Source organism: Microcaecilia unicolor, chromosome 13 (assembly GCF_901765095.1).
Source record: "Microcaecilia unicolor chromosome 13, aMicUni1.1, whole genome shotgun sequence".
Lineage (NCBI taxonomy): Eukaryota > Metazoa > Chordata > Amphibia > Gymnophiona > Siphonopidae > Microcaecilia > Microcaecilia unicolor.
The window spans coordinates 14,249,411-14,271,396 of NC_044043.1; the positions used below are offsets into that span (position 1 = coordinate 14,249,411).

The 21,986-nt window shown below is 47.1% G+C and overlaps 1 protein-coding gene across 2 annotated transcripts in view; it reads left to right on the top strand.

Moving 5' to 3' along the window:
• HIP1 (huntingtin interacting protein 1) overlaps positions 1–21,986 on the top strand; it is a 320,025-nt gene that overhangs the window by 226,816 nt on the left and 71,223 nt on the right. For both annotated transcript variants that reach the window (XM_030222554.1, XM_030222555.1), the window contains exons 17-21: positions 2,785–2,886; positions 3,632–3,826; positions 7,072–7,219; positions 11,341–11,427; positions 19,716–19,823. In XM_030222554.1, coding sequence (XP_030078414.1) covers positions 2,785–2,886; positions 3,632–3,826; positions 7,072–7,219; positions 11,341–11,427; positions 19,716–19,823 — 640 coding nt within the window. The remainder of the gene's footprint in view (positions 1–2,784; positions 2,887–3,631; positions 3,827–7,071; positions 7,220–11,340; positions 11,428–19,715; positions 19,824–21,986) is intronic.

Sequence of the window (21,986 nt, forward strand, 5' to 3'; positions counted from 1 at the left end):
AATTATTTTTGAGGGAATGACGGGTACTTATCGGTTTTTGCCGAGCGGAGGACTGGAGGATTGGAGTGCCCCATGGTCATTCATAAATCTTATACATATGAGGCCTAGTAATATATATGACACAGCAGGGAGATTGACCTTTTTGCAACCTCTGCGGAGGGCGTGGGCATGGTGGAGAGGGCATCAGAATCGAGCACCAGAGGCATCTCCCTTCTTGGGGTTGGTGGGCAATGCAGATTTCCCGGCAGGCCTAGGATATTCTATATTTGACAAGTGGAAGGAGAAGGGATGTGTGATGCTGATCCATCTCATGGCACAAGGGCAGGAACAGTTAGAATCCTTTGATCAGCTGAAGGAGAGGTGGGATTTCCCCAATAAGCATTTACTACAATATCTTCAAGCACGGCATTATTACACTTCTTTACAACAGATACACGGAGATCGATGGCTGTGGGGGCCAATGGACAAGATTTTATTGAGCATACCGTACAAGGCGAACAGCCTATCCACATGGTATAAAATATTGCAGATGCATAGGCCTCTGGGAGGGATGGAAAGATTGATGGACCAGTGGAACAGAGAGTTGAATAGAAACTACACGATAAAAGAATTTAGTAAGCTTTTTTCCAATATCTATGATATGGTTAAAGTAGCAAACCTGCAAGAAACCCAATACAGGATATTGCACCGAGCATACATTACAAAGGCTAAGGGGGCAGTCATGGGACTCTGGGGAGAGGGTCAATGCACCAAATGCCAGACAGGGTGGGGGACTTTTATTCATTCCTTTTTAGAATGCCCGTCTCTTTCACTGTGGAATCAGGCATTTCAGGTGATTAAACAAGTCACAAATAGACAAATAGAGTGGGATTATGCAACCTTACTGTTGGGAGACCAAGACCTTCTGATTGCCCAGGGCCTTCCTAAGTCACATAGGAGATTTATATATACATCCCTCTTATTGATCAAAAAGACCATTCTACAATTTTGGATACAACCAGACCACCCCCCGGTAGAAGTGTGGTACAATAAAATGAGAATGGTGGGCGAGAACGAGTGCCGTATCTATGCCACCTCAGCAAAGCTTGCTATCAGGCAATATCGTGGCCTGTGGACAGCCTGTTTAAAAGTGCTACCTTTACAGGGCAATGAGGGAGGGGGGGGGGGGGGGGGGGGGGGGGAGGGAATGGGAGGGTATGAGGGGAGCGTTTGGGATAGCTGTTGAGTTCTGGAGTGGGATAAAGTGCTGAGTGTGTAGTATGATTGGGGAAGGGGAATAAAACAGAAAATGCAGTGTGTAGTGCGAACCAGGCCAATGATTTATGGTTAGATGTTTTGTAAGTTTCAAAATGGAGTCTTTATGTGTTACTGTACATACATAACTGGAAGTTTTGGATATGTCTGAGTGAGCACTGCTGTACTGTGTTAATAAAAATAAATATAAAAAAAAAAAAAAAAAAACATGTATTTCTCTTGTTTGGCCAGCAGAGGTGACTGTTTTCCTTTCAGCTTAAGCCCTGAGGGAAAGTAACCTGCACTGCTATTGGTCAAATACCCCTCAGTGTTAATGCTCTGGGCTCTGATTGGCCCTAAAGTATAAAATCCAGCCAGAATGTGCTGGATTCCCCCAGTCTCAGAGAGGGAGTGTGGAGAGTACACTGAGACCCTGTTCAAAACCTGTGAGCAGTTATTTTCCTGAACTCCCCAGGTACTACTCAGGTAGTAAGAAAGTGTCTAGTTAGTTTAATGTTGATACCTGCTAATTTACCTGTTATTGTTTGCTGTTTACACCTTTTTTCACCGTTCACTGTTCTACTTTTCTGATAATAAACTTACTAGATTATTAGCTCTGTTATCCTGGACTAACTAAGAATCCTGGCGGTTTGTGTTCTCGGTCTGTGGGTGTTTTCTAGGAATTATGGGACTCCTGGGATTGTGGTCCCAGTGTCCTTAGAAACCACCGGGGAAATAAGTTGCAGCTGGGAGATATGCCCAGAGGCAAGCGGAATCCAGCGCAGTGGGTGGAGGGTATGCCAGTGTAGAGAATGTGCACAGGTGCAGGCAGGCCTGAGCAGGTCTGGGACAGACACTTTAGGTGGCCGTAGGGTTAGCCCCAGGTGGGCGCTAGGCATTTTGTGATAATTGGCACTTAACCAGCCAAGTGTTGACTCTGCCTCTGGAATGCCCCAATGTGGCCAGTTTTGCATTGGGCACTTACCAGACATTTTTAGTGGCACTAACCAGTTAAGTGCTATTGAATATGACTAGTTAGCCCCAAATAAGTGATTTAACTGGCCAGGCGCCATTTCTGGCTAGTTCAATCACTTTGAATATTGACCCCCCCCCCCCCCCCCCCCCCAAATTGTACACACAGGCCTGCAAATCATTTTCCTAGATTTTGGTTCTTATTTACTAAGCTGCCGTAACACCATGTCATAGGGGAACACCATAACATTGCCGTAACACCATAACGTTGAGTCAGCTGGCACCATTTTGGATTTTTCTACTGGCAGGACAGAATCAACTGGAGATTGTGCCTGCATAATTCAAACTCAGAGGCAGCAGAATGGTTTTGCTGCAACAGCGCGTGAGAATGCAAATGTTATGCCAGTTCTTGAAACGTTTGAAGGCAAAGTACTGGTCCTGTGCATTTACATCTACAGTTGCCAGACGAATGGAAGCTGCACTTGTGTGGACCGTACAGAATGAGCTGAAGTTTTCAGTGAGCCCTTAGTGTGTTGCCATTGCATTGCTAACTTTACCCCAACTGTGACTTTTCTGCAGTCTCAGGAGCAGATGGAAATTATGGAGACTCTACAGAAAGAACTCACCACCAGCAAGCAGGAGCTACAGGCACTGAGGAGCAGTCTAGAAGTTTCTGAGCAGGTGAGCCGCATCTAGGTAATCCCACAACCCCCAGTCCTTGCTTCCAGGTACAGATTCTCGCCTTCCCCCTCCCCCCAACACACAGTCTGTCGTGCCAGGTTCCAGAACAGTGGCGTAGCTAGGTGGGGCCATGGAGGCCTGGGCCCCCTTCCCCCAAAATTACCTCCGGGCCCCTGGTATTGTTGGTGGGGATCCCCAACATCCGCCAGTGAAGCCTTGTCCAGCCCGGTCTCTGGTGCTACCGAGTTGCCTGCCCTGCTCTCTCTTCCCCCTCACGTGCTGCACACTGCTTTTAGTGAAACTGAAGCATGCTCAGTTTCACTTAAAGGAACGTTTAGGACGTGAGGAGGAAGAGAGACCAGGGCAGGCAACGCCGGAGACCAGCACTGGACAAAGCTTCAGCTGGCAGGGGTTGGAGACCCCCGCCAGCCAAGGTACTTTGCTGCAGCAGTGGGTGGGGAGCAGCAGGGCGGCGGGGGAGGGGAAGGGCGAGGCGGCGGGGACGGGGCAGTAGCGGGACGGCAGACTAAAATGTGCCCCTCACCTCGAGCTCTGGGCCCCTCCCACCGCAAGGTCTGGCCAGTACCCTCTCCCTTTTCCCTTGCCAGGGGTTCCCTGACTTCACTGCTTTCTTTACCAGATACTACATACAAAACTTGCACACTTGCTCATCTGAACAAGGCTGACTGCTTTTATATCTGACAAGCAGCTGAATACCTTCAATATTTACGTTTTGTCCCCGCAGTCTGGTTTGGGACTAAATGACAGAGTTGCCAGTCTGCAGCAGGAGAAGGACAGCCTGGTGGAGGCAGTAACACAACTTGAAAAGCAGGTGGCAACATTACAGGGAGAGCTACAGCATGTGACGAGCTGCCTGGCCACCGAGAAAGAGAACAGCAGCACAACTCTCCAGACTCTGCAGAGCCAGCTCAGTGAGAAGGTACCTCCCTCCCCCCCCCCCCACCCCCACACATACATACACACAGCTTTTCCCCACCTGTCTCAGCAGTCCAGTCAGGTTTTCAGGATATCCACAATGAATATGCATGAGATTGATTTGCATACACTGCCTCCATTGTAGGCAAATGTCTTTCATGCATATTTATTGTAGATGGCAAGGGGGTACTCCAGGACTGACTTGGGAAACGCTGTCTTAGCCTATAGCATTCTGCAATTATTCCTCATCCTGTATCCCTGATCCTGCCTCTTATCGTACTATTATAGCAGCCAGTTTCTATCCCTCACACTCTAAACTCAATAGCGTCCTGCACCTTATCTCCTTATAGCCAGATTCTCATTATAGCACCCTGCACCCCATCTGCTGTCTGTTGTAGAAGCAACATCAGGATGGTTAGATATAAAGGTGATACGCAGAGGGATCAGTACAAGATTGTGGTGTTTGTTCCTAAATGATTTATCAGTTAAAAACGAAAAACTAAAAGGGGACTCTTAATTTTTTTTTTTTTAAACTTCTTCTAAAATCCAGTGGAATATAAGAGGAAAGATTTTGAGCAGGATATGTTCAAGTCAAAGTTAACTAAGCAACATAAGAACAGAAGTATTGCCATACTGGGATAGACCGAAGGTCCATCAAGCCCAGTATCCTGTTTCCAGCAGTGGTCAATCTAGGTCACAAGGACCTGCAAGATCCGAAAACAGTGCAATACATTTTATACTGCTTATCCTAGAAATAAGCAGTGGATTTTCCGAAGTACATTTTAATAATGGCTTATAGACTTTTCTTTTAGGAAGGTATCCAAACCTTTTTTAAACCCTGCTAAGCTAACTGCTTTTACCACATTCTCTGGCATCGAATTCCAGAGTTTAATTAAATGTTGAGTGAAGAAATATTTTCTCTGATTTATTTTAAATTTACTACTTTGTAGCTTTATTGTGTGCCCCTAGGATCTTCAGGCAGCTTATTCAAATAAATTATCTGACTAACTTTAGGACAGCAGGGGGGGTTTTCATCCTGACCAGACTTATCCAAACAATGCTACAGATTGATGGTATCCAGTTAAAGTTCTGGATTTCAAACACGCTGACTTCAGCAAAATGGAGAAGTACCCAAGAAGAGGAGTTGGCAGGGTGAGAGGAAGTGGAAAACCTGTGGACTAAACTGAAAAGGCCTTTAAAAACTACTATTACTACTTATCATTTCTATAGCGCTACTAGACATACGCAGCGCTGTACACTTGAACATGAAGAGACAGTCCCTGCTCGACAGAGCTTACAATCTAATTAGGACAGACAAACAAGAGATAAGGGAATATTAAAGTGAGGATGATAAAATAAGGGTTCAGAACAAGTGAATAAGGGTTAGGAGTTAAAAGCAGCATCAAAAAAAGTGGGCTTTTAGCTTAGATTTGAAGACGGCCAGAGATGGAGCAACATATTTTTGTGTAAGGAAAGTAAATAGAAGTAAGAGTAAAAGGAAACTGATATAGTTCTCCAAAGAAATAGCTGCAAAAATAAGGCAAAACAGATAATAGTCACGAAAGACAGAACATCCCAAAAAGAGCTCGGAAAAGAATAGCGTACAGAACTAAAAGAGACAAAGAAATCAGGATACCAAAGCATAGAAGAAAAGATGGCTAAATATGTGAAGTGAGGTGACAAAGATTTTATCAGGTATATTGAATAGAAGAAGGAGGCCAAATGTGGAACTGCAAGACTCCAAAAATTCTGAGGAATGATATGTTCAGAGTGATGTGGAAGTGCTAAGCAATTACTTCTCTTTGGTGTTCATAGAAGAAAATTCCGGAGAAGGACTCCAAATGATTGACAGACACACAAACACGTGTGGGGATGGAGTAGATACTACACCATTCATGAACAACTTGCAAAACTAAGTGGACCATGCCACGGACCAGATTAGGTGCATCCTAGGATAGTAAGAGACCTCCAAAAGGTCTGGTGGATTCTCTAAACGATGTATGTTAATAGATCCTTGGAAACAGGAGAGGTCCCACGGGATTGGAAAAGGGCTGATGTGGGCCCTCTTTATAAAAGTGATAACAGGGAAGAGGTGGGCGACTACAGGCCTTATCTCGGTTGAGGGAAAGATAAGTACATAAGTAATCCACACTGGGAAAAGACCAAGGGTCCATCGAGCCCAGCATCCTGTCCACGACAGTGGTCAATCCCAAGTCCGTTTAGTAGTGGTTTATGGACTTGTCCTTTAGGAAACTGTCTAACCCCTTTTTAAACTCTGCCAAGCTAACCGCCTTCACCACGTTCTCCAGATGGAAAGGACAGTGAACTTTCTAGAATGAAATGAGTTGTAAAATTCAAGGCAGCGTGGTTTTACCAAAGGCAGAACTCTGTCAAAAACTGTTCTGAAATGCTCACTATACTACCTGCTTCTTCTCATTAATTCACTCACTCACTTGTTCTCTGTGTCTCATAGCACCTGTTTCCCTGTCCCAACCCCTATTAATATTGCCATACAATAAATGTTTAAAGATGTGTAGTTATAAGTACATAAGTATTGCCATACTGGGAAAAACCAAAGGTCCATCGAGCCCAGCATCCTGTTTCCAACAGTGGCCAATTCAGGTCACAAATACCCGGCAAGTCCCCATAAAAGTACAAAACATTTTATACTGCTTATCCCAGAAATAGTGGGTTTTCCCCAAGTCCATTTAATAACGGTCTATGGACTTTTCCTTTAGGAAGCCGTCCAAACCTTTTTTAAACTCCGCTAAGCTTAACCACCTTTACCACATTCTCTGGCAACGAATTCCAGAGTTTAATTACACGTTGAGTGAAGAAAAAAATTCTCCGATTCGTTTTAAATTTACTACATTGTAGCTTCATCGCATGCCCCCTAGTCCTAGTGTTTTTGGAAAGCGTGAACAGACGCTTCACATCTACCCGTTCTTTACCTATATAAGAATTCAGACAAGTAACAGGTCCATCAGAACATAGGACTGGATGTCTAAATGGGTCCCAGTCTGATGGTTTAAGAAATGGTGCAGGCGACTGAAATGTCTGCCACCCTTTGAGACCTCCTTCCTTCCAAAGCTCAGATCGTTTCCCATTGCTTTAGTGCCCTTTTTCTTTCTCTGTGATGTGTTGTTTACATGGTTACCCTCAGCTGGATTATGAGCCCCTTCCGGTCTCAGCAGCTGAGTCTGCAGTCACTTCAGAGACAGGCAGTAACCTGGCTGTGTCCTTCGGCAGGAGAGCAGTGTGCAGGCCTTGCAGCAGCGGCTAGGAGATGAGCAGTTTGCACTGCTGCAGTGCACCGTCCAGGAGGCTGAGCGCATTCTGCAGGACTCCCTAAGCAGACTGGAAGATCCCGGGCACATCAGCTGTACCAGCTCCGCAGGTAAAGCCCCTTCTGCCAGGACAGCACCCGTGGCCTTAGCTTAGAAGTCAGTATTCAAAGTGGTTTCCCATATATTCTCGAATATAAACCTATTTGAGTATAAACTGAGATAGCAGTTTTCCCCCTTTTAAGGGAAGGAAACTGATAACTCAAATATAAAATGGGGGGGCGGGTAGATAAGAATTGTTTAACCTGTCAAATAACACAAATACATGAAAAAAAATCTGACAAAAATGAACTGAGATTGTTTTACCTGTGCACATCCCTACTTAGAAGAGAATACAAGAACCCCCTTTGTTCATCCTTTTTCTACAGCTCGCTATAAAACAAACAGGCAAGCAGTACAAGTGTATGCAGCCTCTTCATACCCCCCCCCCCCCCCCCCCCCCCCCCCCCCGGTAGCTGGCATTTCTTCCTCCACCCCTCACAACTGCTGGCATTGGTATGGTTCCTGCCTCCAGCTGACACTGACAGACAAAGCCATGTGCAGGGCCTCGAGCATCTGTTCGTGCTCAAGTCGAGCAGAAGGCCTTGCCCTGGCCAACACACCGCTTTCTCTGTTAGCGTCAGCCGGAGGTAGAAACCGCAGTAATGTCGGTAACTTTGGGGGGGAGGGGCGTAGAAGACAAAATGCTGGAAACTGTGGGGGGGGGGGGGGCGGATGAAGAGAGACTCAAATATAAACCGAGATCCCCGGCATATAAAGTAACCCAGGGGCGTAGCCAGACTTTGGCGGGAGGGGGGTCCAGAGCCCGAGGTGAGGGGCCACATTTTAGCCCCCCCCCCCCCCCCAACGACGACCCTCTCGACCCCCCTCCCACCGCCAACCCTCCCACCGCCGTTGCCGTCGCCTACCTTTGTGGCAGGGGACCCCAACCCCGCCAGCCGAGATCCTCTTCTTCCTTTGTTCTGAGTCTGACGTCCTGCACGTTGGCGGCGGGAAGGGGGGTCGAGAGGGTCGTCGGCAGGGGGTCCAGGGCCAAATCTACAGGGGCCCAGGCCCCCGTGGCCCCACATAGCTACACCCCTGCAGTAACCAACTAGAAACGGCTGGTTAAGTCACTTGTTCAGGGCTAACCGCTCGTTTTCAGAGGCATATTACTGGGTAGTGCCGCTGAAAATGTCCAGTTAGCCCCTAATGCAAAACTTTCTGGGGGCAGAGTCAGCTTTTGGCTGGTTAAGTGATGATATTCATCACTTAACTAGCCAGGTTAACCACATAAATAGTAGCACATGAAAGTCAGTCTGTCTTTATGTGTTCACCATAGCCGGTTAAGTGCTGAATATTGCACTTAACCGGCTGTGGTATAGCCGGCTCCATAAACCAGGAAATTCAATGCCAGACCCTGGACATGGCCCAATATTGAATATCCAGTCATAACACCGGTGGCAGTCTGCAAAATGCTGAGCGCCACCAACTCAATATCGACTCCCCCCCCCCCCCCCCAATTTACCCAGTTAGCATGAGTAAGATGTAGGTGGCTAAATTGCCCCTCCCTTTTATCTGATAAAATTGGTATGGGTAAAACTATCTGCAAAAACTTGACAGGATGAAAATGGGGCCTGGGTCAGGGTATTTGGGCTTTTAAAATTTAGCTGAGAAAAATAGAATTTAGAGCCACACACATACCTGTCTTAAATCGGATAACAATAACAGGCTAAGTTAATCCACTTATCTTGCCTGTTCAGTCAGCTTTTCAATATTGACCTTTAGCTAGGGTTGTACTGAGTATTCGTACTCAATTTGACTTTGCTCCAATTGTATTATATGTATTTGGCTGTATAGTGATTTAAATTCAAATACAAATAATCTAGGGCTCTACTGTGCTAAATCCTACTTGATCTCTGATTTCACGTTGCTTCTTTCATTACTTGTTACTAGCCGTTCAGCCCGTAAAAACGGGCTAGTATAGGGGGGGGGGTTGAAAAGCCCCCCACCCCGCCACCGAATTCGCCGCTGCCGCTCCCCCTCCCCCTCCGAGTTCGTCCCCCCCCCCCACCCCCGGAGCCGTCGCCACCCACCTTCCACCCGGTCGGGCCCTCGCTCCACTATTGAAACAGCGAGGGCACGCAGCACACAGCTCTACCGCTGAGCTGCCGTGGCCTTCCTTCTTCTCTGCCTGTGTCCCGCCCTCGTGTGACGTAACGTCGTCGAGGGCGGGACACAGGCAGAGAAAAGGAGGAAGGCCGACGGCAGTTCAGCAGAGCTGTGTGCTGCGTGCCCTCGCTGTTTCAATAGCGGAGCGAGGGCCCGACCGGGTGGAAGGTGGGTGGCGGCGGTGACTCCGGGTGGGGGGAGCGTTGGCGACGGCGGTGTCCCTCGCAAATGCGCAGTAGAGACCCTCTCTGTTCCGCCCTCATCACTTATTGACGCGGGGGTGGGGCAGAGAGGGTCTCTACTGCGCATTTGCGAGTGAGTACGACACTCGCCATTTATATATATTGATGTTAAAGCTTAATGCCAAATAGTAAAATATTCTATTGGTACAGCTCTGCTCTTAGCTTTCTGTTTGTTCAACAAGGCTGCTGAATACATTAAGTAACTAATATTTTCTGGAAGTATTTTTCCAGTTTCTTGTGCCCATGTAGCTTTGAATCGCTGCCTCTTGACATTGCTATTGTATTATCTGACTCTTGGGGGCACAGTAGGATCCCAGAGTGAAGGATGAGTTACTAGACAACTTCAGACCAGTAGGATAGCTACATGTGGGCTTGGGTGGGTGTGGGTCCACCCAACACCAGCACCACGCTCCCCTCTCTCACTCTCCCCCGCCAGCAGCCTGGTATTTACATAAGTACATAAGTAGTGCCATACTGGGAAAGACCAAAGGTCCATCTAGCCCAGCATCCTGTCACCGACAGTGGCCAATCCAGGTCAAGGGCACCTGGCACGCTCCCCAAACGTAAAAACATTCCAGACAAGTTATACCTAAAAATGCGGAATTTTTCCAAGTCCATTTAATAGCGGTCTATGGACTTGTCCTTTAGGAATCTATCTAACCCCTTTTTAAACTCCGTCAAGCTAACCGCCCGTACCACGTTCTCCGGCAACGAATTCCAGAGTCTAATTACACGTTGGGTGAAGAAAATTTTCTCCGATTCGTTTTAAATTTACCACACTGTAGCTTCAACTCATGCCCTCTAGTCCTAGTATTTTTGGATAGCGTGAACAGTCGCTTCACATCCACCCGATCCATTCCACTCATTATTTTATACACTTCTATCATATCTCCCCTCAGCCGTCTCTTCTCCAAGCTGAAAAGCCCTAGCCTTCTCAGCCTCTCTTCGTAGGAAAGTCGTCCCATCCCCACTATCATTTTCGTCGCCCTTCGCTGTACCTTTTCCAATTCTACTATATCTTTTTTGAGATACGGAGACCAGTACTGAACACAATACTCCAGGTGCGGTCGCACCATGGAGCGATACAACGGCATTATAACATTTGCCCCTGTCTCTGAACTCCCTCTCCAGTGTACCTCAGATTCACGTGGGTATAATGCAGAGAGCATCTTTCAGCTAAACCTGCAAACTCTGATGGTAAGAGTTTTTAAGATTATCTGGTTTTCAACTGGAAGCCAATGGTGTTTATGAAGCAAGAGGGAGACACGATAGAAATCTTCATGCATGATATAATAAATTCATAGCTGTTTTCTGGAGGGACTGCAGTTTGTTTACATTTCACTAGGAGCAGCCCAAATAAACTATATTACAATAGTCCAACGTAGCAGTAAGTAGAGAGAGGATGAGAGAATGGAAGCTATCATGCTCAAAGTATCTTCTGACTGAGTGCATCTGACGAAGGATATAAAAGTCAGTCTTACATAGCCTGGAAATCTGTGGGAAAAAGGTGAGTTGGGAGTCGAGAGTAATGCCTAAGTAGCAAAAAGAGTCTACAGGGTCTAGCATTTCCAAATAAGTTTAAAGGAAGAGGTGGGTTAGGAAGCCCACCGGTGGACCAGCAGGCCACAGTTTGTCTTTGTGTACTGAGTCATCTTAAAAGCAGAGCAAGACTATAGCAAGTAGAGTGGGTTTGTGACTTGGAAGAACGTAATTTTATGATGGAACTTGTGAATTCAAACAGAAATTTGCCTTTTTTTTTTCCACTTGTCTACTCCTCGTAGATTATCTGCTCTCTAGAACACAAGAAGCATCGGATGTTACGGACAGACTCCAGGACGCCTGCAGAAAATTCCAGCTGGACAGATCAGGTGAGAGACTAATCCAGCCAGGCTGTCATAGAAACCTGCTAATATGCTACAACAGATTCTTAGATAAACAGGTGCCCACTGCTGCTTTTGCACAGTGTTGAGGCCCTGGTAGTATGGGGCTGAGACACGCACACAGCTGGAGCTCAGAGAGTTACTGTCAGGATCTGTGGGAACTCTGTAGCAAGCAAATGGAGAAAGAGTATGGTAGCTGTCGCAGAGCACAAGTACAGGCACAGCTGGGGTCTAGCACTCGCACAGTACGCAGTTCTCCACTTGTCACAGATGTTCTGGATTGCACATGAGGCCTCAGTGCTGCGTTTCACACCCACAGAATTTGCTGGGTGCTCTCTCCTCAGGCCTGATGCTCAGAAGCAAATGTGGGCAGTAGAGGCTATTAGCGCCAGACTACCACCCGCATTTGCTGCCGCAAAATGTTCAGAGCCAGCAAGCACGTGAAATAACGAGCTCACTGGCTCTGAATGCAATGAGTATGCAAATGAATGCTAAACAGGGCTATTAGATTCCCTGCAAACAAGGGCACTGCTCTCACAGCAAACCCTAGGGCAGCTCGGAGATGGCACTGGGGCTTGTCAGAGCATTGGGGAGAAATGAAGAGACCCTGTTCAGCATGCATTTGCATGCTTCCAGACCCACCAAACTCCCACCAATCACAAGGGGCTGGGGATCCGTTGGACCCCCAGGCACCTCACCCCCCCCCCCCCCCCCCCCCCCCCACACACACACACACACACACACACAAAAATGCTCTGGTGGTCCAGTGGAACTTGCGACAGGGGGCCTGACGTGACCCACTCCCCCAAATGTTAGCCCTTGTGGTCTAGCAGTAGGAGGTTCCCTTCAACCCCTTCCTCTGATACCTCAAAATGGCGGCACCCTGAACTACCCAGTGCATCCTGGGATGCATAGGGCCAAAGCACTTCCATATAAAATGCCTTATATAGAAGTTAAGCCCCGCCCAGTGCATCCCAGGATACACCGGGCAGGGCGCTGCCATTTTGAGGTGGCACCCGCACAAAAGGAAGGAATAAGTAGTCCCTGCTCCAACTTAGGTACGAGGCGAGGGGGGTTGGGATTAGGTCACGTCAGGCCCCCTGTCCCGGGTCCCACTGGACCACCAGGGCATTCGTGTGGGGGGACCTCCAGGCCCCTGTGTTTGGCGGCATGGGGGCCTGGAGGCCCAGGAGGAAATGTCAAACCTCTTCTATGGGAAGATTGTGCCTTGCACGCATGCCCAGGCTCAATTCTCCTGCAGAAGTCCCCCTATGATCAACACTAATAACGTGCATAAGTTTGCATGTTATTAGCATTGATCATAAGGGCGTTCTTTCCCTGCACTGTTCCGGCGGTAATTTTACGGCACTGTTCGGAGCAGCACGGGGAAACTGATCTGTGGCACCTCAGAGAATTCAGTACAGCGTGCAGCACGGGAACAGGATTAGCGGAAATCCCATGCGGATCCCCTTTAGGTCCACTGGTCTCCCACAGGAATCCCCTCCAGGTCTGCGGGGATGTGATGGGGGTGGACCCAGGTCCTGCGGGGTTCCCACGGAAGTGTAGTTCCAGGCCAGTCGACCTATCCTTTCCTTGTGTTTCTGAGCTATCTTAGCAATTAGTAGATATGGTTGATAGCATTTTAAATCCCCTTATCAATATGGGCTACTGTTATGTTGGGTTATTTTAGTACAGGGGACAGGCGGGGATGGAGGATATTACTTGCAGGTACAGGCGGAGATGGAATACACTACCGCGCAACCTAACAGTGATTAACGATCAAGCTTCCTTCCGTAAACTACTGAAGACTCACCTGTTTGAACAAACTTACGGAAAGAGCCAAAACACATAGAGTCCATACTCACTGTTCATCAATGCAACATACATCCACTTCTGATCCCTCATCCCGCAATCCAGTCAATCATACACTTATCCACGGAACTATGTACACCATATGTCTTTGTCTAACACTGCTCTTTAGCTTCCCATTGTCTCCTTCTATGTTGATGTCCCATTGTCATATTCCTAATTGATATTCGAATGTCTCGCACAACTCTGCACAATGTAATCCATAACCAAGTTGTAACCAATGTATCTCTGTTATTCATATCCTATTGTAAGCCACACTGAGCCCGCAAAAAGGTGGGAAAATGTGGGATACAAATGCAATAAATAAATAAATATTCCAGCGGGGACGGGTTAGATTTCTGTCCATATGCAACTTTCTAATTCAATGCAGTCTTAACTAGATGTTCCTGTAGGTAACGGCCACTCCAGAACTGCTTATCTGGAATACTCCATAGTTCACACAGTTACTCTGGTGCTCCTTGTGAAGCATGGGCCAGAAGTAAAAAGTCCCAGTTTTGCCTGGGATACCTGGCCGAGTCGGGAGGTGCTTACGTGTGCTGGATTATAGTTTATTGGGGCTTACTAGACTGTCCTAGCTGCCGAGGAAAAACAGATCGGTGTACAGGCTAATACAAAACCACATTTATTTATTTATTTATTAGAATTTATATACCGCCTTTTTGAAGGAATTAGAGTGGCCTAGTGGTTAGGGTGGTGGACTTTGGTCCTGGGGAACTGAGTTCGATTCCCACTTCAGGCACAGGCAGCTCCTTGTGACTCTGGGCAAGTCACTTAACCCTCCATTGCCCCATGTAAGCCGCATTGAGCCTGCCATGAGTGGGAAAGCGCGGGGTACAAATGTAACAAAAATAAAATAGATACTATTGGAGATTCTACATGGAATGTTGCTACTATTGGAGATTCTACATGGAATGTTGCTATTCCACTAGCTTTTCACATATCCAAAGAAAAGAACTAAGTGTGTGCAAACAGCATATTTAACAAAAACTTTTTATTGTTTCTTTAATTGTTTTAATTGTTTTATATATATCTGTTTTTGTATATATGTATATAAATATACTATTCGGGAACCCTCGGACAATACCACTTTAAGGCAACTTCATTGTTTATTGCCAAGTGGCGTGGTCTCTCTTCATCGGGGAATCCCTTATTAAACCATTTATAAGTGCTGTTGCAAACACACTTCACTAGTGCCCCAAAAGTGTACGTGCTCTAAATAAGAATAATAATAATGAAAAACTCAAACTTATCTTAGACGTTACTGCATGTCTCTCGCTGTTGAAGTCCTCTTTGGCTTCCCCTAAATTGCGCCCGACGCCGCGGGTTTCAATGTTTTCATCAGGGACTCGGGTTAATCTTGCCCGTCTTGAATTCTCAACAGTCTATGCACGCCGACTCTCGCAGTACACTGGGTTATTCTTGACCGGCGCTATTTATTGACTGCACGATGCTGGCGCATCACTTAGGAACAAGAATCTTCGTGTTGGTAAAAAATCTAATACTAATCAGAATCTCGCCTAAATATCTGTTACAAAAAAGACCCCCAAATCAAAGGATGTGTAAACACCTCCTTTAATGATTACACATTTACTGGGAACTAATTATACTTATAATACTTCTCCCGTCCAACTTAGCATAATTTGAGAACAAAAAGAAGAAAAAAGGAGAAAAAGAAACAAGAAAAATCTGTAATATTTAATCTACCAAATGGAAGATAGTTTTAAACATAATTTTGAACCTAAATCATAGAGTTCCATTCCACAGACTCATTCAGTCCGTGAGGATTAACAGTATTAACAGTATTAACACGGAGAGAACAGTGGTGGATACACAGGTTACATACTGTTAATCCTCACGGACTGAATGAGTCTGTGGAATGGAACTCTATGATTTAGGTTCAAAATTATGTTTAAAACTATCTTCCATATTTATATACATATATACAAAAACAGATATATATAAAACAATTAAAACAATTAAAGAAACAATAAAAAGTTTTTGTTAAATATGCTGTTTGCACACACTTAGTTCTTTTCTTTGGATATGTGAAAAGCTTGATTGTAATTACCAAAGATTTTGAGATCGGAGATTCTAGTGGTTTCAGCTATTCCACTAGCAACATTCCATGTAGAAGGCTGCGCAGGCTTCTGTTTCTGTGAGTCTGACGTCCTGCACGTACATGCAGGACGTCAGACTCTCAGAAGCAGAAGCCTGCGCGGCCACATTGGTGATCTGCAAGGGCCGACTTCTACATGGAATATTGCTACTATTGGAGATTCTACATGGAATGTTGCTACTACTGGAGATTCTACATGGAATGTTGCTACTATTGGAGATTCCATATGGCATGTTGCTATTCCACTAGCAACATTCCATGTAGAAGGCTGCGCAGGCTTCTGTTTCTGTGAGTCTGACGTCCTGCACGTACGTGCAGGACGTCAGACTCACAGAAGCAGAAGCCTGCACGGCCACATTGGTGATCTGCAAGGGCCAACTTCTACATGGAATGTTGCTAGTGGAATAGCAACATTCCATGTAGAATCTCAAATAGTAGCAGCAGTGGAGGAGTGGCCTAGTGGGTAGGGTGGTGGACTTTGGTCCTGGGGAACTGAGGAACTGAGTTCGATTCCCACTTCAGGCACAGGCAGCTCCTTGTGACTCTGGGCAAGTCACTTAACCCTCCATTGCCCCATGTAAGCCGCATTGAGCCTGCCATGAGTGGGAAAGCGCAGGGTACAAATGTAAATTAAAAAAAAAAAATTCACTCGAGGCGGAATGCAGTAAGAATAGATCAACCATGAGCAATAGACAATTACAGCAGTAAAAATATTCAAAAACAATACAAAATATAGCATTGTATACTATTTACAATGTCAACACAATACGTAATAGAACATTATAGGTGATAGCGAAGGGTCAAGCAAAGATGTAACATATCGAAGGGTAAGAAAGTAGGAAGAGTTAGAAAGTAAGGTTAAAGAAAGTTGCACATGAGGTCAGAGAAATGGTTAAATGTTATCTTAGCTAGAGTAGGAGTAGGTAAACATGTCCTGCTGCAGTATATGCAACCTGAGTACTCCCTGTGTGTGTGAGTGAGACTAACCAGTTAGTTACTTCTTCCAGTAAAGGCCTGGTTGAAGAGTGGGAAGGGAAATGGAACTCCATTAATGATAGGAAAGAGCGAAAATACACAGAGAGTAACGCAAAGGGAGAACGCGAATAGTAAATGGAGAGGAGGGGAGAAAACATAACTCATTAAAAACTGTAAACTCTAGCTGGCTAACCGGCTTCTAGCTAATTTTGTAAAAGGATCCTGTCTAAGAGGAGGCAATCAAGGAGACAAGTTCTGAACCTCAACTATGGCTTTTTGAGGTGGAGTTTAAGGCTTGAGGGATAAGCAGCAGAGCCGGTGCTAGGGTCTCTCTTGCCCTCCTGCAAACTATCAGTTGGCACCAGTGTTGCCAGGTGGAAAATTTTTTTCCCACCCAATCCAGCATAAAAACCGCCCAAAACCCGCCCAAACTCAAACCCCGCCCCTGACACCCCCACCCCCGCGTCATCACCCCCGCCCCCGCCGTCATCAACCCCGCCCCCGCCGTCACCGGCCCCATCACCCCCGTCACCGGCCCCGCCTCCCACGTCATCGGCCCCGCCCAAAACGTCACTAACCCCGCCCAAAAACGTCACTAACCCCGCCCCCCGCGGCCGAAAAAGCCGCCCAAAAAACCGCCCTGAAGCCCAAAAAGCAGCCCAAAAAACCGCAACCCGCCGCGGGCAAAAATTTCCCGTGGCGGGTCGCGGAAAACCGCCCAATTGGGCGGTAAAACCGCCCACCTGGCAACACTGGTTGGCACCCCTCCTCCCCCCCTCCCCCCAGGGTTCAGCATCTCCTTTCTCTCTTCTCCCTCCCCCCTTCTTCCACCCTGCACACTTTTTCAGCCCAGTGCCTTAAAAGGTGAAGAACAAAAGGTGGGGGTGGGGGGTTATTTTTTACTTTTTGTTTTTTTTTTTAAAGCTTTCCATATGTAGATATAAATATCATGAAATAAAATTGAATATCACTAAAACTGCTTAAAAGATTATTGGAGCTGGTGGAAGCAGCACTTATAAAGGCTACATTTTTTTTCGTTACATTTGTACCCCGCGCTTTCCCACTCATGGCAGGCTCAATGCGGCAGGCAGTGGAGGGTTAAGTGACTTGCCCAGAGTCACAAGGAGCTGCCTGTGCCTGAAGTAGGAATCGAACTCAGTTCCCCAGGACCAAAGTCCACCACCCTAACCACTAGGCCACTCCTCCACTGTTGCTACTATTTGAGATTCTACATGGAATGTTGCTATTCCACTAGCAACATTCCATGTAGAAGTCGGCCCTTGCAGATCACCAATGTGGCCGCGCAGGCTTCTGCTTCTGTGAGTCTGACGTCCTGCACGTACGTGCAGGGCGTCAGACTCACAGAAACAGAAGCCTGCGCAGCCTTCTACATGGAATGTTGCTAGTGGAATAGCAACATTCCATGTAGAATCTCCAGTAGTAGCAACATTCCACGTAGAATCTCCAATAGTTTGCGTGTAGAATCTCCAGTAGTAGCAACATTCCACGTAGAATCTCCAATAGTTTGCGTGTAGAATCTCCAATATCAACATTCCATGTAGAATCTCCAATAGTATCAATAGTCACAAGGAGCTGCCTATGCCTGAAGTGGGAATTGAACTCAATTCCCCAGGACCAAAGTCCACCACCCTAACCACTAGGCCACTCGCTGATAGAGCATTTTGTGCTCCTTTTTCTACTCTGTTCTATACAATACAGTAATACATGGCCAAATTTCTATTTCAGTGAGGATATCCTGTTAGTGATGGGTTCATCTTAACTGTAATCTGCCTTGGGAAGCCTGGTATTATAAAGATTAGAAATAAAATTAAACTCGCCTTTCATTGGAACCAGGGCCGTGCCGACACGGTAAGCGAGGTAAGCATGGCAGGAGGGCGCCATCCTCTGGGGGGCGCCCCGCCGCACCATGCTTACCTCGCCCTCTTCTCCCCAGATCCTTGTCCTTTTTTTTGTTGTTGTTTAAATTTACCTCTCCGGCGCGTGGCAGCGTAGCGTTAGTGAGGAGGCGGCGCTCCCCCGCCCCGACGTGTCAGTCTCTTCCCTTCGCTCGGTTCCGCCTTCTTCTGACGTCAGAAATGACGTCAGAAGAAGGCGGGACACTGAGCGCGTCGGGGCGGGGGAGCGCCGCCTCCTTCTCACTAACGCTACGCTGCCGCGCGCCGGAGAGGTAAATTTAAACAAAAAGGAAAAGGATCTGGGGAGAAGAGGGCGGGTAGTGTAGCGATCGTTTTCGGGGGGGGGGCGCGCCGGCGGGGCCAACTGCAGGGGGGCGCCGGAGACCCTAGGCACGGCCCTGATTGGAACACATAGAATCACATCTTCACCTCATCTCTCTTGTTCAAATGGACTATTCTGTTTTGAGCATGTTTCAGGGACAAATGGTTTTCATAAGTCAACATAATAAAAATGCATATTTTCTTTCACGCAGATCTCTCATTTGTTTTAACATAACTAAATGGGCTATAAGCCCCTAATGCATTCCATTGGTTTTCTTATATTTTGTCCTAGTGATGACTTATACTGTGCCAAAACCTGCCCTGCCATACCCCTCCCACATACTACAGTCCTACCTTGCTGCCCTTCCTGCTGGTGTAGTGGCCTCTGCAGGGGCAGGGAAAGAATCCCACTCTTTCCTGCCCACTGCTGCTACTCCGTCGCCGCTATGCTGTTCCGTGCTGCAGGTGGCGCCATTGTGTTTTCCCAAAATGGCTGCCAAGACTTCAGCTGCAGTCTTGGCAGCCATTTTTAAAATACGGCAGGGCCATCCATGGCACAGAAGAGCAAAGTGGAGATGGAGTAGCAGCAGAAGGTAGGAAAGAGTGGGTCTTTTTCCTGCCCCTGTAGCTGCAGAAGCCACCACACCACCAGGGTGGCCTTCAAGGATCAAGGTAGGTCTTGGGAGGGCTGTAGTATGTGGTGGCAGTGGCCAGTAGAGCATAGCGCAGGGGTAAGCATAGCAGTTTCTGGCACCCCCTCGAATGTTGGCACCCCCCTGCCATGCATACCCTGTTTACGGCGTTAAGCATAGCTGCCCCTCACTCACACTTCGAAACCCTAGGTCTGTTCACACATATGAGGTGTAAATGCTGATAGAGCAATTTTTATTGAAATGTATGGGCACATACCGTAAAAGCCACCTAACTCTTGTAAAAGGACCTCCATAGTGTAGTATATTTAAGAGTATAAGTGATATGATGTGTCCTTTTGTGTAGCATATTCCTTTGAAGTTGTAAGTCTATTGTTAGTATATAAAATTCTGAATATATCATCTTCTTTCCTCCCTGAATTCTCGAAGATATTGGAGGGCTGTTTGGTGCCATCCCCCTCTTTGCCCACCTGTTGGGAGATATCATCCTTCAGGGCAGTGCCACCTCACACACAGCCCCTATGGAGTCAGCGGACTGTATGTATTCTTTTCCATTGCTGAAATGTCATCACTGCAGTCATTTTGCACATCATGAGGAGTTTGTGACTCAAGAAATGACGAGTCACTGTCTTATGAAAAGAAAAGGTTCAGTGGGAAATATGTAACAGAAGGTTTTGGGGTGGTAGGAATCATTGTTCCAAGGAATGATGGGGGAAACACTGTCTCAGGGAGCAGCAGAATCAGAGGGAGGTCAGTGCCTCAAGGAATAATTTGGGGGGAGGTGTTGGTGGGTCAGCCTGTTTAGAAGTAATGGAGTCAGGAGGCGAGATCAGTATCTCAGGGAGTAACAGGCTCAGGGAGGGGGGATGGTCAGTGCCTCAGGGTGTGATGGGCTCAGGATGGGTCAATATTTTAGTGAATGACAGTCTCGGAGTGGAGTGAATGTCCCAGGGAGTGACAAAATCAGAGTGTATCAGTGTCTAAAAATCCAGGGGAGGGGGGGTGGAGCTAGGGTCCCAGGAACTGACAGGCTCAAGGAGGGACTGACGGGCTCCATATTAGTGTCTTAGGAAGCAGTGGAATCAGAGGAGGGCGTCAGTGTCTCAAGAAAAGAAAGGTGTGGGAGGGGGGTAGTGTCTCTAGGGGGAGAGGTAGGCTTCTTAGGGATTGGGAGAAGGAGTCTGGGAGTAATGGGCTCAGGAAGTGTGTGTCTCAAGGGAGTGACTGTCTTGGGAGGGTGGGGTCAGCATCTCTGAGAGTGATGGACTTGGTGGGGTCAGTGGTCCAGGAAGTGAGCACCTTCTCTGAGAGTGATGGACTTGGTGGGGTCAGTGCAGGAAGTGAGCACCTTGTTGGGTGTGGGAGCATATAGTATCTTAAGACAGTGACATGCTCAGAAAATCAATGTGTGAGAGATTGCTAGGCTGAGAGGAGAAGTTGGCTCAGGATGTGTGTGTCTCAAGGGAGTGACTGGCTCTGAGAGTGATGGACTTGGTGGGGTCAGTGGTCCAGGAAGTGAGCACCTTGTGGGACGTGGGAGTATATAGTATCTTAAGACAGTGACATGCTCAGAAAATCAATGTGTGAGAGATTGCTAGGCTGAGAGGAGAAGTTGGCTCAGGAAGTGTGTGTCTCAAGGGAGTGACTGGCTCTGAGAGTGATGGACTTGGTGGGGTCAGTGGTCCAGGAAGTGAGCACCTTGTGGGACGTGGGAGTATATAGTATCTTAAGACAGTGACATGCTCAGAAAATCAATGTGTGAGAGATTGCTAGGCTGAGAGGAGAAGTTGGCTCGGGAAGTGTGTGTCTCAAGGGAGTGACTGGCTCTGAGAGTGATGGACTTGGTGGGGTCAGTGGTCCAGGAAGTGAGCACCTTGTGGGACGTGGGAGTATATAGTATCTTAAGACAGTGACATGCTCAGAAAATCAATGTGTGAGAGATTGCTAGGCTGAGAGGAGAAGTTGGCTCAGGAAGTGTGTGTCTCAAGGGAGTGACTGGCTCTGAGAGTGATGGACTTGGTGGGGTCAGTGGTCCAGGAAGTGAGCACCTTGTGGGACGTGGGAGTATATAGTATCTTAAGACAGTGACATGCTCAGAAAATCAATGTGTGAGAGATTGCTAGGCTGAGAGGAGAAGTTTGAATGTCTCAGGGAGTGACATGCATAGGGGATCAGTGTCACTGGAAGTGCTAGACTTTGGGGGGGGGGCACACTGAGTGCCAGGCTTGTGAGGGGGTGGGGAGTTCAGTCACTGTCCCAGAGTGACAGACTCAGAGCCTGGGGGGAAGAACAATGGGGTCTTCTGCCTACCAACGTACCCATGATGTGACCAGGAAACAGCATGCAGCTCTAGAAAAAAATATCACAGCTGTTTACCAGAGCAAATAGCAATTTACTTCAATAATCCGGCTCTTCTGTGAGCAGCTCAAAGTATATGCGGACTCCCACAGTGGATAGACTTGTAGCCATAGGAAAAAGAGGCATTCCTTGTGAGCATGCTTATGTGAGGGGAGCAATGCATTTGTATACCTTCCATTTGCAAATATATGTGCACTCTTTTCCCTTCCCAGCCACCTGCACAAATGAGAAATGGAAAGTGTGCACACTTGTGATACTCTTTCAAGATTAGAATAAAAGTATCCGTACTTGCCTACTGCTCATGTTTGATCTATTCTTACTGTACACCGCCTTGAGTGAATT